This window comes from Bactrocera dorsalis, chromosome 3, assembly GCF_023373825.1.
Source record: "Bactrocera dorsalis isolate Fly_Bdor chromosome 3, ASM2337382v1, whole genome shotgun sequence".
Classification (NCBI taxonomy): domain Eukaryota; kingdom Metazoa; phylum Arthropoda; class Insecta; order Diptera; family Tephritidae; genus Bactrocera; species Bactrocera dorsalis.
Window position 1 is genome coordinate 86,213,077 of NC_064305.1, and position 12,371 is coordinate 86,225,447.

Genomic DNA, 12,371 nt, shown 5'->3' on the forward strand with positions numbered 1-12,371 from the left:
TTTAATTTATTTTCAATTTATTTCCCCGAAAAATAATTTTCTTGAAATTATTGTAGTTAGTAGTTATGTAATGAAAAGAAATTTGTATATTATATATACAGCATACAAACACACGGCTATATTTAGAAAATAATAATATTTAGTACCTAAGTTATCAAAAAAATACACACATACACATAAACGCATGAACAAATTCGATACGACACACTCATACCGCAGTTTTCCATTAGAAAAAAATATATAAAGTAATTGAAAATGATTTCTAAACATTCAGATATGTGTATACATTCTAGTTTAAGTTCAGTAAAAAACACACAAAATCAAGAAAATCATTTAATGCTAGTTTTTTATATGGAAAAATAAACATATTAAATATAAATAGTTATATATGTATACAAAAAAGTATATCAAACTTATCGGAACAAAGCGAAGCATAAATACATATTTACCCGTATATTCTCTGTGTATATTACTTACGTTCCAGCGTTGCACGGTTACAATAACTGGAAAATTATTGTACAATATTATGCCGTAAAGAATATTTAATTTAAACACAATGAATTGCATAAATAAATGTAATTAAGAATTGACAAAAATATACAATATTACGATTTTTATTTCGATCTAAAGGTAACCAATTTATAGGTTAGCGGAGAATGTGTTAGAATGGATATGTTTGTATAGAATGAGATGAATACAAGCTGTTCGTATATGGAATAGAGCAGAAAAGTGAGAAAAATGCAATAGGGCTCTGGCAAGATTATGACAACCGAGAGTTTCATCGAATTCCTGAAAAATAAAAAATTAAAAACGATGACGTTCAAGGAAAATTACCGAAAAACAGCCAGGGAACCTACATTTATAGGACACATATCTATATGAATACGACGATATGATGTGAACGATATAAATCGATTTCAACTATTTTAGGCTCAATCTCATTATAATTTTTATTCAAATTGTTATTAAGATATTTCCCTAGCTAACTCTTATGTATTATCCTTCGGATTACAAAATGTTCTGGACAATGCAGAACACCCTAATTAGAATACGATTCACATCAGAACTGGAATTCATGATTGATTCATTCTTAGCGCAATTCTTTTGAAATGGAATTGACAAATTGCCAGATAATATTACAGCCAAACCCGGACAATTTTTATGTCAAAAATGCAACATCCCCTTGAAGGCAAATCATCGAAAAGATCAATAAAGTAACGAAAATCGTTTAGACCAATCGTCATGTCAGCATTATTAAAATTACCCAGGAGCTTGCACAAAAAAACACTTTGAATCCATTACATAAGGCGTCACTCGCAACTAAATCGATCCAAGTGGATTGTTACTGGTTATGTAAAATTGATCTTTTGCGACAACGTCAAACGAAACCCGTCATGAGGTCAACGGTGGTCAAGCCAGGATTAGCTGTCAAAAAGATTTTGTTATATGTTTGGTGAGATTGACATGGAATCACCTACTAGAGCCTTCCGGGCAAACTCTTAATCCTGACATGTGACGTGTACTATCTGCACAGTTTTTCAATAAAAGGGATATGAGTTCTTTAAACAATAATTGTTTTTTATGCAGGAAGGAATTCGATTAATCTAATTTTCGCGTACTTTTTCCTCTAAATCAAATCTTATGTCATGAATAGTACGTTTTCTCGCAATAATTCGATTGTTGCACGTGCTGTGCGGTACGTAACCCCGTCTTGTTGGAACCAGTTGTTGTTAAGATCAACTTCTTCCAATTGCGGCTATAAAAAATTGATTATCATCCAACTATACTGCTCTCCATTGACAGTAACGGTGTCTCCAGCTTCATTTCGAAAGAGGTACGGACCGATGATTCCACCAGACCACATTAAACTGCCAATTTAGGTGAATGTAATGGTTGTTCATGAGTAATTTGAGGACTTAATATAGCTTCAAGCCCAATTTCTTTCTCAAAATCAGACAGGTTGGCGTTTGATACAATACCAATTCTTGAGAACGTCTTGGAATTGATAACTAGTGGCCTTCGGCAACACTTGACTGAACGGGAACAATATTTTTATTATTTCGAGCGGTTATTTGCCTTATTTACACTTGAACATTATGAAAAGAAAATGTACGCTCGAAATTTTCAACAACTCGACGAATGACAAGCACATATGGATTATGTATGCCCATAAAATGGCAAAGCACACAATAAGTTGCTATTCCAGAACGATTAATTTGACAATAAAATTGACTAACTTGTCAACGTTGTTCTTGTGCAAAAAAAATTGGTTTTAAATAATAAACCTATATAATAATAATAACCCAAGAAGACTGGGAGGAACGAAAGAACACAATAAGACTTTTTCATTTATTTCAATTTTATGCTAGCCTCTTGACTTGCTTCCAACTTTTTTCGGAGCTTAAATATTTCGATACTCCAATTTCTTCTCCAGGTTCGGATCGGCCTTTCCGTTGACTCCCTTGTGGATTCCAGTTGATAACGTGATTCTGTCTAATCCTCGTCTCAGAATATACCCGAGCTAACCCCACATTCTTTTGAGCCCTTAGGGGTGTTGGATTTTCGCGTGGTTATATGAGACGCTGACGGAGCGGAAAATACTGCATATATTGGGAAGGTATCGGTTAGTGAAAACTTTCATCAATTTGATGCCAGAGGCCATAAAATTTCAGATTGGATACAGCCGCATAGAAATGTGGATTGAATATAAGCATTTCAGCATGCCGAATAATGAGCGCGTCGAAAATCTACAGATCGTTTTGATGATGCCGAAAGCATGTTTGGCCTTCTTTATATGATTTCTTATGTTTTTCTTTGATCTTCTGTTTACAGATATAACACTAACTAAGTAATAAAACTATTTTATTTTTTCAAGTTATATGCCATCAACTTGGAAGTACTGTGCATTGTATGTGTAAGAAATTGTTTTGTTGATGTTAATTCGGTGATTTAGATATAGTTCCTAGCTATAGTTCCTTTCACCGTTACTAGTTTTATTTTATCATGTCATCAAAGGTTTGTGCGATTTAACATATGTATTTATATCGTTTGCATAGCTTAGGTCTAAGAGCCATCTGTTTATACCCTACTAAATACTTCCATTTCGAGCTGAGATGTTTCCTGAACGATATCCGATACGACGGCAAACAAAATCGTTGACAGAACGCAGCCCTATCAGATGCCCACTTCTACTGAGTTCTTTTTTGTAGAAAATGCGACATCCCATCCCTCTTCAATGTATAGCACCCTTTATAATTTAATTAGTTTTGAGGTGACCTCTCCCCAAACTAAAATTTTCTAGATTGCGTGATGATAATAACCATGAGATAGATGAGGGGCTTCATTCTACGGATCCCCTGCAAAAACATTCTGAACGAAAGCCTGCTTGTTCTATTCTCAATCTCGGTGCTAAGCGAATGCTGACTATCTTGTTACCTCGCGAGTTCTTGCACTCTAATTGATCACCTTTCTTGGGAAGAATTGATGATGAAATGTTCCTTTTGTTCTGGGGATAGATGTTCCTATATATTATAGGACCGCTCAGGCGAACTGTCGTTACCTAGTCAACCTTACAAAATTTAGCTTTTGCATAGAAAATATTACGCAACTTTTGTAGTGTTTTTTTCTGACATATCATAACTGTATTTCTTCAATAGTCATAATCATTTCATTTATATATGTGTTTTTGTTTTCGTTTTCTTTTGAATTTATTTTTGTTTATTATGATCATATATATATATATTTACTACAATAAAACATGCAATGATAATAAGTTAAGCGTATGTTTATATGTATGTATTATGTAAATGTAAATGTAAACAAGTATGTGTGTATATGTATGTATGTTTGTTTGGATTTTCTCTCATATATTTGAATTAGTTGCCTAGTAAATACTGCATTTTGAGTATGAGTTTTTCATTTCTGCTATCGATTACATATATAAGTGGATATTTTCAGCAAATTTCTGTATGTTAGAGCTTCAAGGCAGCCAATTGCGTTTAAGCAAAATGAATTCTCCATTGAAATGTAAATTTTCTGTTGATTATTTCTATTTGTTTGCATTGCATTTTGCAGCTGCTAAATGATTCTATCAGAAAGTATGCTATTTTAGTCACTAACACATGCCAACAATGAAAGTATGTATACCTTCGAACCATTTAAATATGCCATTTTTGTTGCAAACATATTTATGTAATTTGAATGCTTTTTTATTTGAACGCTGCGAGTTATGTTGCTTAGCTTTATACTCAGTTATTTTATATATTTTTTTAGTTTTTAGTAAAAAAGTGTCTTTTGCGGCTAATACTTTTCGTTACATAGCGACTCCTCCATCAGCTATGCAGTGTATGTGGGTCAGTGTGTGGTTGTGTGGGCGTAAGTGTTTGTTTGGTGTAGTGTTGTTGTTTGTGTTTGCTTGTCTTTAACAATATAAATAAATTACAACTAAATTATTTAAATATTATTTTAATGATATTACTTTTATTATATATTATTTTTCTGTTTTGTTTTTGTAAAAAGTGTAGCTTCTTTTGTGTTATTGTTGTACAAGTTCAGAATTTTCTTATAGTTGTCTTGTTATTTTGCTTTTGTAGTTAGCCTTTTAACAGCGTAACTGTAATTGTTATGGTAATAATATTTTAGTAATTATTGTATTTGTTGTAATTTATAAACGTTATTACATAGTCATGTTGTTGTTTTTTTCTGCAAATTTCAGCTGTAATTACAATTTTTTTATATTTTTTACTGAATTTCACCAAATTTTGCGCATATACACACACATGCGCACAATTTCAACATTTGTATACATGTTTGTATATTTGTATATATGTGTGTGTGTTGCTAAGTGTAATTACATTACAGTTAAATACCTTTTAGTCATATAATATTCATGGAAACATACACAAATAACGATCTTCTGCGGCGGCAACACTACGAGTACATACATATGTATGTATTTCAACGATTCAAATTACTTCGCATACAAGTTGCACAGTATATCCAATACAATTTGTTAGTTAATTACATATATTAATATATTAATTTTTTAATTACATTAATTTTTTTTATTATTTTAATTTTTTTAATTACATTTATTATTAATTTTTTTAAATTATTTTAATTTTTTAATTACATTAATTTTTTATATTTAATATTTTCTTTAATTGTGTTAATTTCACTATTATTTTTTTAATTTAATTATTTTTTATAATTACATATTATTTTTTTAAATTTAATTATTTCTTAAATTATGTTAATTTTTGTAATTAAATTAATTTTTTAATTACTTTAATTTTTTTAATTACATTAAAATTGTTTAATTTCATTTATTCTTTACTACATTAACTTTTTTAATTTTATTCCTTTTTTATTCCATTAATTTTTTTAATTATATTATTTTTTTAATTAATTTTTTAATATGTTATTTTTTTACATATAGTAATTATTTAAATTTCATTAATTAATTTTTTAAATTATTTTAATTTTTTTAATTACATAAATTTGTTTAATTTCATTTTTTTAATTCAATTACTTTTTTCACATTAATATTTTAATTTTATTGTTTTTGTTTAAAATTAGTTTTTAATTACATTATTTTTTTTAAATTAGTTTTTTAATTACATATTCTTTTTTTAAATTATATTAATTTTCTTAATTAAATATTTTTTTATGTAATTTTTTTAATTATATTAATTTTTTATATTCCATCAATTAATTAATTAATTAATTTTATTAATAATAATTAATTATTTATTAATTAAATTAATTTTTTTCACATTAATATTTCAATTTTATTATTTTTTGTTTAGTTTCATTATTCATTAATATTATATAATTTTTTAAATACATTTTTTAAATTATATTATTTTTTTATTTTAATAACGTTTTTTTAATATTATTTGTTTTAATTATTATTTTTTATTTAGTTAATTATTTATAGCTTGTTCAATAAAGTTTCGTTTGTAGACTTGTAAATATTGTTTATCTGGCAACCTTCTTCGTTTTCATTATTTGCTGTGCCCCTTTTGACAATGTTTTCTACACAATTTATTATATTTTCAACAGCATTAACGGCTTGTTTGTAATAATTTCATACTTTTTTCTCAGCACATTTACATGCAACACGCTTTAATTACATCTATTCTTCAGTGTCTTCTTCTTCAAAAACACTAAAAACTGAGACAACAAAAACCGGACAACATAAGTCAACAGAATTACTCCTTTTATATATGTATATGTATTACTGCCTCACTTAGCTTATATAGTTTTACATTTATTTATTTATTTAAGTTTATTTGTGTCTACATGTGTCTATTTATGTATATATGTGCCTATGTATGTGTTTAAGTATGTGTTTGTGTATGTGTGTTTAACAATTACAATTCGCATTGGGCGTGCCTTGAGGTTGATCTGTCAGTCGTTGTCCCTTTTGCCCGGCGCCCACTAACGTCGGATCCGAGTCTAAACTCTCCGACATTTTGTCGCAAATTATATCCACCAGTCGTTCGAAGACAGCCTGCAATAAATATTTGCAAAATTTAAATAATACAATTTTATATGTTTTTACTGTATTTTACATACCTTAACATTCACATTTTCTTTGGCTGAGGTTTCGAAGAATTCCACACCTAGCTGATCGGCCAGCTGTCGGCCTCGTTCGAATGAGATCACTCGCTGATCTTCCATGTCGCATTTGTTGCCGACAAGTATCACTTGTGCGTTGTCCCAGGAATATGTCTTGATTTGAGTCACCCTGTTTGAATTGAACATGGGAGAGTGAGAGAGAGAGAGAAAAAAAAATTAATAGTTTTCATCTATTAGCCACTTTCTTTATAAGTATCTATGATATTTTTCCCTTTTTGTAAATCGCACTACGATGCAATTGTGGTCTGCAACCTGAAGAAACTAAGGAGTCTTTCGAACAATATCTTTCAAAGTTTACGAAAATGTTTTTTCAAAGTATAAGTAAAATTTTTTACAGCGTACATAACAAAAATTCTAATAGTATAGTTTTTAGACAGCATATTGTGGCATCAATTACAATTAACTGTAAAGACTTTGGTCTTACAGCAAAAACTTCGTTACTTAATAATATTAATAATATTTCTTAAGTCAAGTGAAGTTAATTCCCGATGCTTTTTTCTCGCCATATACTAATATGTATATCATCAGTACTAACATTTCAGTATAAAGTTTAGTCATCTATAATATATGTAAAGTATTTTCTCTCGTAACATGGTTTTAAATCTCCAGTTTTTCCACTTCATCAGCCAATTTCTTTGTTTTTCCTCACTGCTCTACAATTACTCACCAATCTTGTACGGAATTGAAACTCTCCTCATTTGTGACATCATACATCAGAATGAAACCCATGGCGCCACGATAATATGCTGTGGTTATTGTTCTGTAGCGTTCTTGACCCGCTGTATCCTGTTAACGTAAGAGATAGAGAGAGAGAGAGAGAGAAGTAAATGTAGGAGGAAATTAGTACCGTTGAGCGTATAAAAATAAATTTAATTGCATCTCAATAAATGTCTGTGCATTAACACTTTTATTGGCGACAAGTTGCAGTTTTATAGTCATAGAGCTGTGTGGGAGAATTACACTCAATGTATAGTGTATGGTTAGTGGAACGCAGGAACATTGGTGACAGCATAGTTTTGGGTATATAAATATGGCATAAGGCTTACAGAATTGAAAATTTCCGAGTCAAAAGTTTAATGTGAATATTTTTACAAAGTTTGCATTAAGAGATTGCTTACTTTGAATAGGGTAGAGACGAATTTAGAGGTTAGATTAGATTTATTTTTTGTAGAACTTATTGTAACGGGTGATTTTTTTGAGGTTAGGATTTTCATGCATTAGTATTTGACAGATCACGTGGGATTTCAGACATGGTGTCAAAGAGAAAGATGCTCAGTATGCTTTGACATTTCATCATGAATAGACTTACTAACGAGCAACGCTTGCAAATCATTGAATTTTATTACCAAAATCAGTGTTCGGTTCGAAATGTGTTTATCGACAAATTTTGTTCAGCGATGAGGCTCATTTCTGGTTGAATGGCTACGTAAATAAGCAAAATTGCCGCATTTGGGGTGAAGAGCAACCAGAAGCCGTTCAAGAACTGCCCATGCATCCCGAAAAATGCACTGTTTGGTGTGGTTTGTACGCTGGTGGAATCATTGGACCGTATTTTTTCAAAGATGCTGTTGGACGCAACGTTACGGTGAATGGCGATCGCTATCGTTCGATGCTAACAAACTTTTTGTTGCCAAAAATGGAAGAACTGAACTTGGTTGACATGTGGTTTCAACAAGATGGCGCTACATGCCACACAGCTCGCGATTCTATGGCCATTTTGAGGGAAAACTTCGGACAACAATTCATCTCAAGAAATGGACCCGTAAGTTGGCCAATTCGGGCTATTCCGGCCGAAATGCTCGAAAAAGTTGCCCAAAATTGGACTTTCCGAATGGACCACCTAAGACGCAGCCGCGGTCAACATTTAAATGAAATTATCTTCAAAAAGTAAATGTCATGAACCAATCTAACGTTTCAAATAAAGAACCGATGAGATTTTGCAAATTTTATGCGTTTTTTTTTTTAAAAAAAGTTATCAAGCTCTTAAAAAATCACCCTTTAGTTGACCTAATTGATTGAGAAAAAATGAAAAGTAATAAGTTCCGACCAACCTGAATCGCACGCATTATAGAAATTTAGTCATTTTTTTTTTTTTGAAAATCTCGAGGGTTCTGGTATAATTTATAACTGAAATTTTTTGGTATGATCGAATATTCTTTATACAGAATATGGTAGTTTCGGTAAAATTAAGGACTTATTTCCTATTACTTCAAATTCAGCTAATTTATATAAAGAGAGGGTTTGTATTCAGCAAAAATTTAGAAAATTTTTCAGATTGTGTTTGCGGTAACAAGAGAGGATGGTTTCATGGAAATCCAAATCATGTTCCTAAGGATTAACAATGCTTAGAAGATGAAATTAAAGACTGAAGTGTTCTTCTTTTGAATTCCCATAAATTGAAACATATTTGGTATGAATACTTCGAGACCTGTTACAATTTTCAGCGGTATAACATTAAATGTTTGATCTTCACGACTCTGCGAACGAACTGTTGAGATCGAACCAATACATCAAGGCCTTGTATGAAAAACTTTTGTATTTGACGAGATATCTTTACGAAATTTGGAATGAGTTATTGTCCAAGGCAGATGTAGAACTTCCGAAGAAATTATATAGATCGGACTATAGTATACAGCTGCCATACAAACTAGCCAATCGATTTTAAGTCCTTGTAAGGAACACTTTTTTATTTGACGAGATATCTTCACGAAACTTGGCAGAGATTATTTTTCAAAGTAAGGGTATAATATCTCAACATATTATTAGGATCAGACTACTATAGCATATAGCTGCCATACAAACTGACCAATCGATTTAAAGTCCTTGTATGGAACACTTTTTTATTTGACGAGATATCTTCACGAAATTTGGCAGAGATTATTTTTTAAAGCAAAGGTATAATATCTCAACATATTATTGGGATCGGACCACTATATCATATAGCTGCCATACAAAATAAACAATCGGAATCAAGTGCTTGTATGAAAAACTATTTTATTTGACGAGATATCGTCACGAAATTTCACAAGAGTCATAGCCTAAAGTGATTGGGCAATCTTCGAAAATATTGTTTAGATTGGCTAACCATAGCATAAAGCTTCCATACAAAGTGATCTATAGTCAAGGTAAATATCTTTTTGTACCCTTTAATTCTAAAAAAAATACACCTATTAAGGGTATTTTACCTTTTTTGTTGCTATTATTATATGACCAAAAGCAATGAATAGAAATGAAAAAGTTAACGAAAGCACATTTGCTCCGATATTAGGCATATACCTATAGTTAATATTCAGCCGTGCGCATCATTGCTAATAACAGAGATAGTAGATAATGTACATGTAGCAACAACACAATTACAATTAGAATTACGAACACCTATATATGTACTTCCAATATCTACAAATTGATAGTCATTGAGGATATATTGTGGAAAAGAAAGATAACAAAAGATGTTATTTATGAAAGGTTTTGTTATGTTACCAGCCACCTGTTGCTATATGATTAAAATCGTCTATATGTATTTATGCACAAAGGCGGGCACAACTACAATTGCAAATGAAACTGACACTCAGTTAACAAACTGCATTAACTAAGAGTGAGGGTATTTATTTTCATTTTCCATTTTCTTGCCATTCCACTCGAGCGTATGTAAATGCTGCGGTGGCGCGTAGTGTTCGTTAACTGATAAGTAAAAGTCAATAGGACAAGGTTAAATGAGTGCGACCGCAAGCACGGTGGTTATACGCACACCTTCACAGCGCTCCGAGTACATACTCATTTCTGTATGCAAATTTCAGCAACTCAGAAAGTTGCTAGCCAAGGCGAATGAGGATCCTTGCGGAAATGTAATGCAATCAGAACAGGAGACATTGTCACTACGCGCTAACTACTACTTTTCTGTAGTTTTTTGAGAGTTGTATATGAATCGAACACTCCATTATTTATTTAAGCGGGTCGCATAAGCTAATTAACTACAGTTTCGTGTTCGTTCGTGAACTGATAAAAGTTCTTTTGCTAGAAGAAAGCGGGTATACAGAAGATGTTACTTGAAACTTTGTGGGGTATTGCAACATAAAACTCACTAGTGGTTATTTTAAAAAAAGGAAGAACGCTTACCAGTGGTAGCACTAAAATAGTTTGGTTCTAGTCCATTTCTCGCAGGGTAATTTAAGCTATAAATATTTAAAGAGTTATTAAGGCAGTTATTGCATGAGAACCTTGCCAGATGCCTTTACTATGTGATTACAATCTAACTGATTGCAAAATTAAAATAGAAAATGGTGAATAATAAATAGAAAAGACAGAGCAGACTAGAATACCAAAACAATTACTATTTATTTTCGTTTTGAAACGATGGAAGCAGCGTAAAGCCGAGGTAACTCGTGTGAACAACTTCAATGTGGTGGTTCGAATGTTCAAATCCGGCTCTTCCAAAAGTTACGTCTCCTTATAAACTTTCAAAATAGGCTCCTTCTGCATTGATGCAGCGCTGCCAGCACAATTTCCAAGCATTGAAGGCGTCACGGAAGGCATTCTCCGGAATAGACTTGGGGGCCGAGGCCAATTGGACCCGATTGACCCTCCGTTTTAATATCTTGAGGACTTCCGTAAAACATGGCGCGGACAGTTTGTTTAGGAGGAACAAATTCATAGTGGACGATGTCTTTGATGTCAAAAAGAACAATGAATACATTTGCTCTTTCATCAGCACCACTTCCCGGCCTTCCAAAAAAACCTGGTGCTACCGAAAAACACCACAAATCGTACAGCATGTGTGGACCGAATCCGCTTGACCTTCCCTAACAGCATCGCTTCGCTCTATAGGGTCTTGAAAAGTTTCAAAAAGATCCGAGGTTTTCGAGATAAATTTTATTTGGCGATGAGGGTATGTAAACAAGCAGAATTGTCACATTTGGGACGAAGAGCTACTTTAAGAGATTCAAGAGCTACCATTTCACCCACAACAACGGTATGATGTGGTTTGTAGAACAATGGAATCTTCAGCCCATATTTCTTCAAAAATGATGCCAATGTGAAACGAAATTGAAGCTCGAGATCTCGAGGACATTTGGTTTAAACAAGACGGCTCCGCTTCCCACACATCGCATCAAGCAATGAATTTATTGAGAGAACACTTTGGTCGGTGAGCAGATAACTTTACGTTTTAGGTCGATCGATTCACCACCAAGATCATGTGATATGACGCCGTTAGACTTTTTCCTATGAGGATATGTAAAGCCTAAAATCTATGCGGGCAATCCCATTTTGACTCAAGCCTTGGATCGAAAGATCACGCGTGTCATTTACCAGTTACCAGTCGAAATATTCGAACGAGTCATTGAAAATTGGACTCAATGGATGGATCATCTGAGAGGTAGCTGCCGCCAACATTTGAAAGAATAATAAAGAAATAATCTTCAGAAAATAAATGCAAGATAATGTTCTTTATAAATGTTCTCCATTAAATTTAAAAAAGTAAGATCACCCATTATAGAAGAGGAAAAATGGCCATCATCTTCTTTTCTTAGCTCTATTGCTTTCTTTCAACCAAGTTCCTTTATAAAACGTGTACTTTTATTGACGTCAAGTACTATCAGCACAACCCTCCGTGTTCAACTACAGACCACTGAGTCTTTATAAGTTGCTGCGTAACTGGTCAAGGTCATAAATGATATGCCATTAAATGGAAATAGTTGACGACAAAGAGGTCCATGGCTAAGCAACTTGCT

General features: G+C 32.3%; 1 protein-coding gene across 4 annotated transcripts in view; it reads right to left on the minus strand.

The window, feature by feature from the left end:
• Positions 1-5,734: 5,734 nt before the first annotated feature.
• The window catches only part of LOC105229712 (ras-related protein Rab-3), a 31,869-nt gene continuing 25,232 nt past the window's right edge, over positions 5,735-12,371 (minus strand). For all 4 annotated transcript variants that reach the window (XM_049451954.1, XM_049451953.1, XM_049451952.1 and 1 more), the window contains 3 exons: positions 7,310-7,428; positions 6,580-6,751; positions 5,735-6,514 (listed from right to left, as the gene is read on the minus strand). In XM_049451954.1, coding sequence (XP_049307911.1) covers positions 6,368-6,514; positions 6,580-6,751; positions 7,310-7,428 — 438 coding nt within the window. In that variant the 3' untranslated portion in view covers positions 5,735-6,367. The remainder of the gene's footprint in view (positions 6,515-6,579; positions 6,752-7,309; positions 7,429-12,371) is intronic.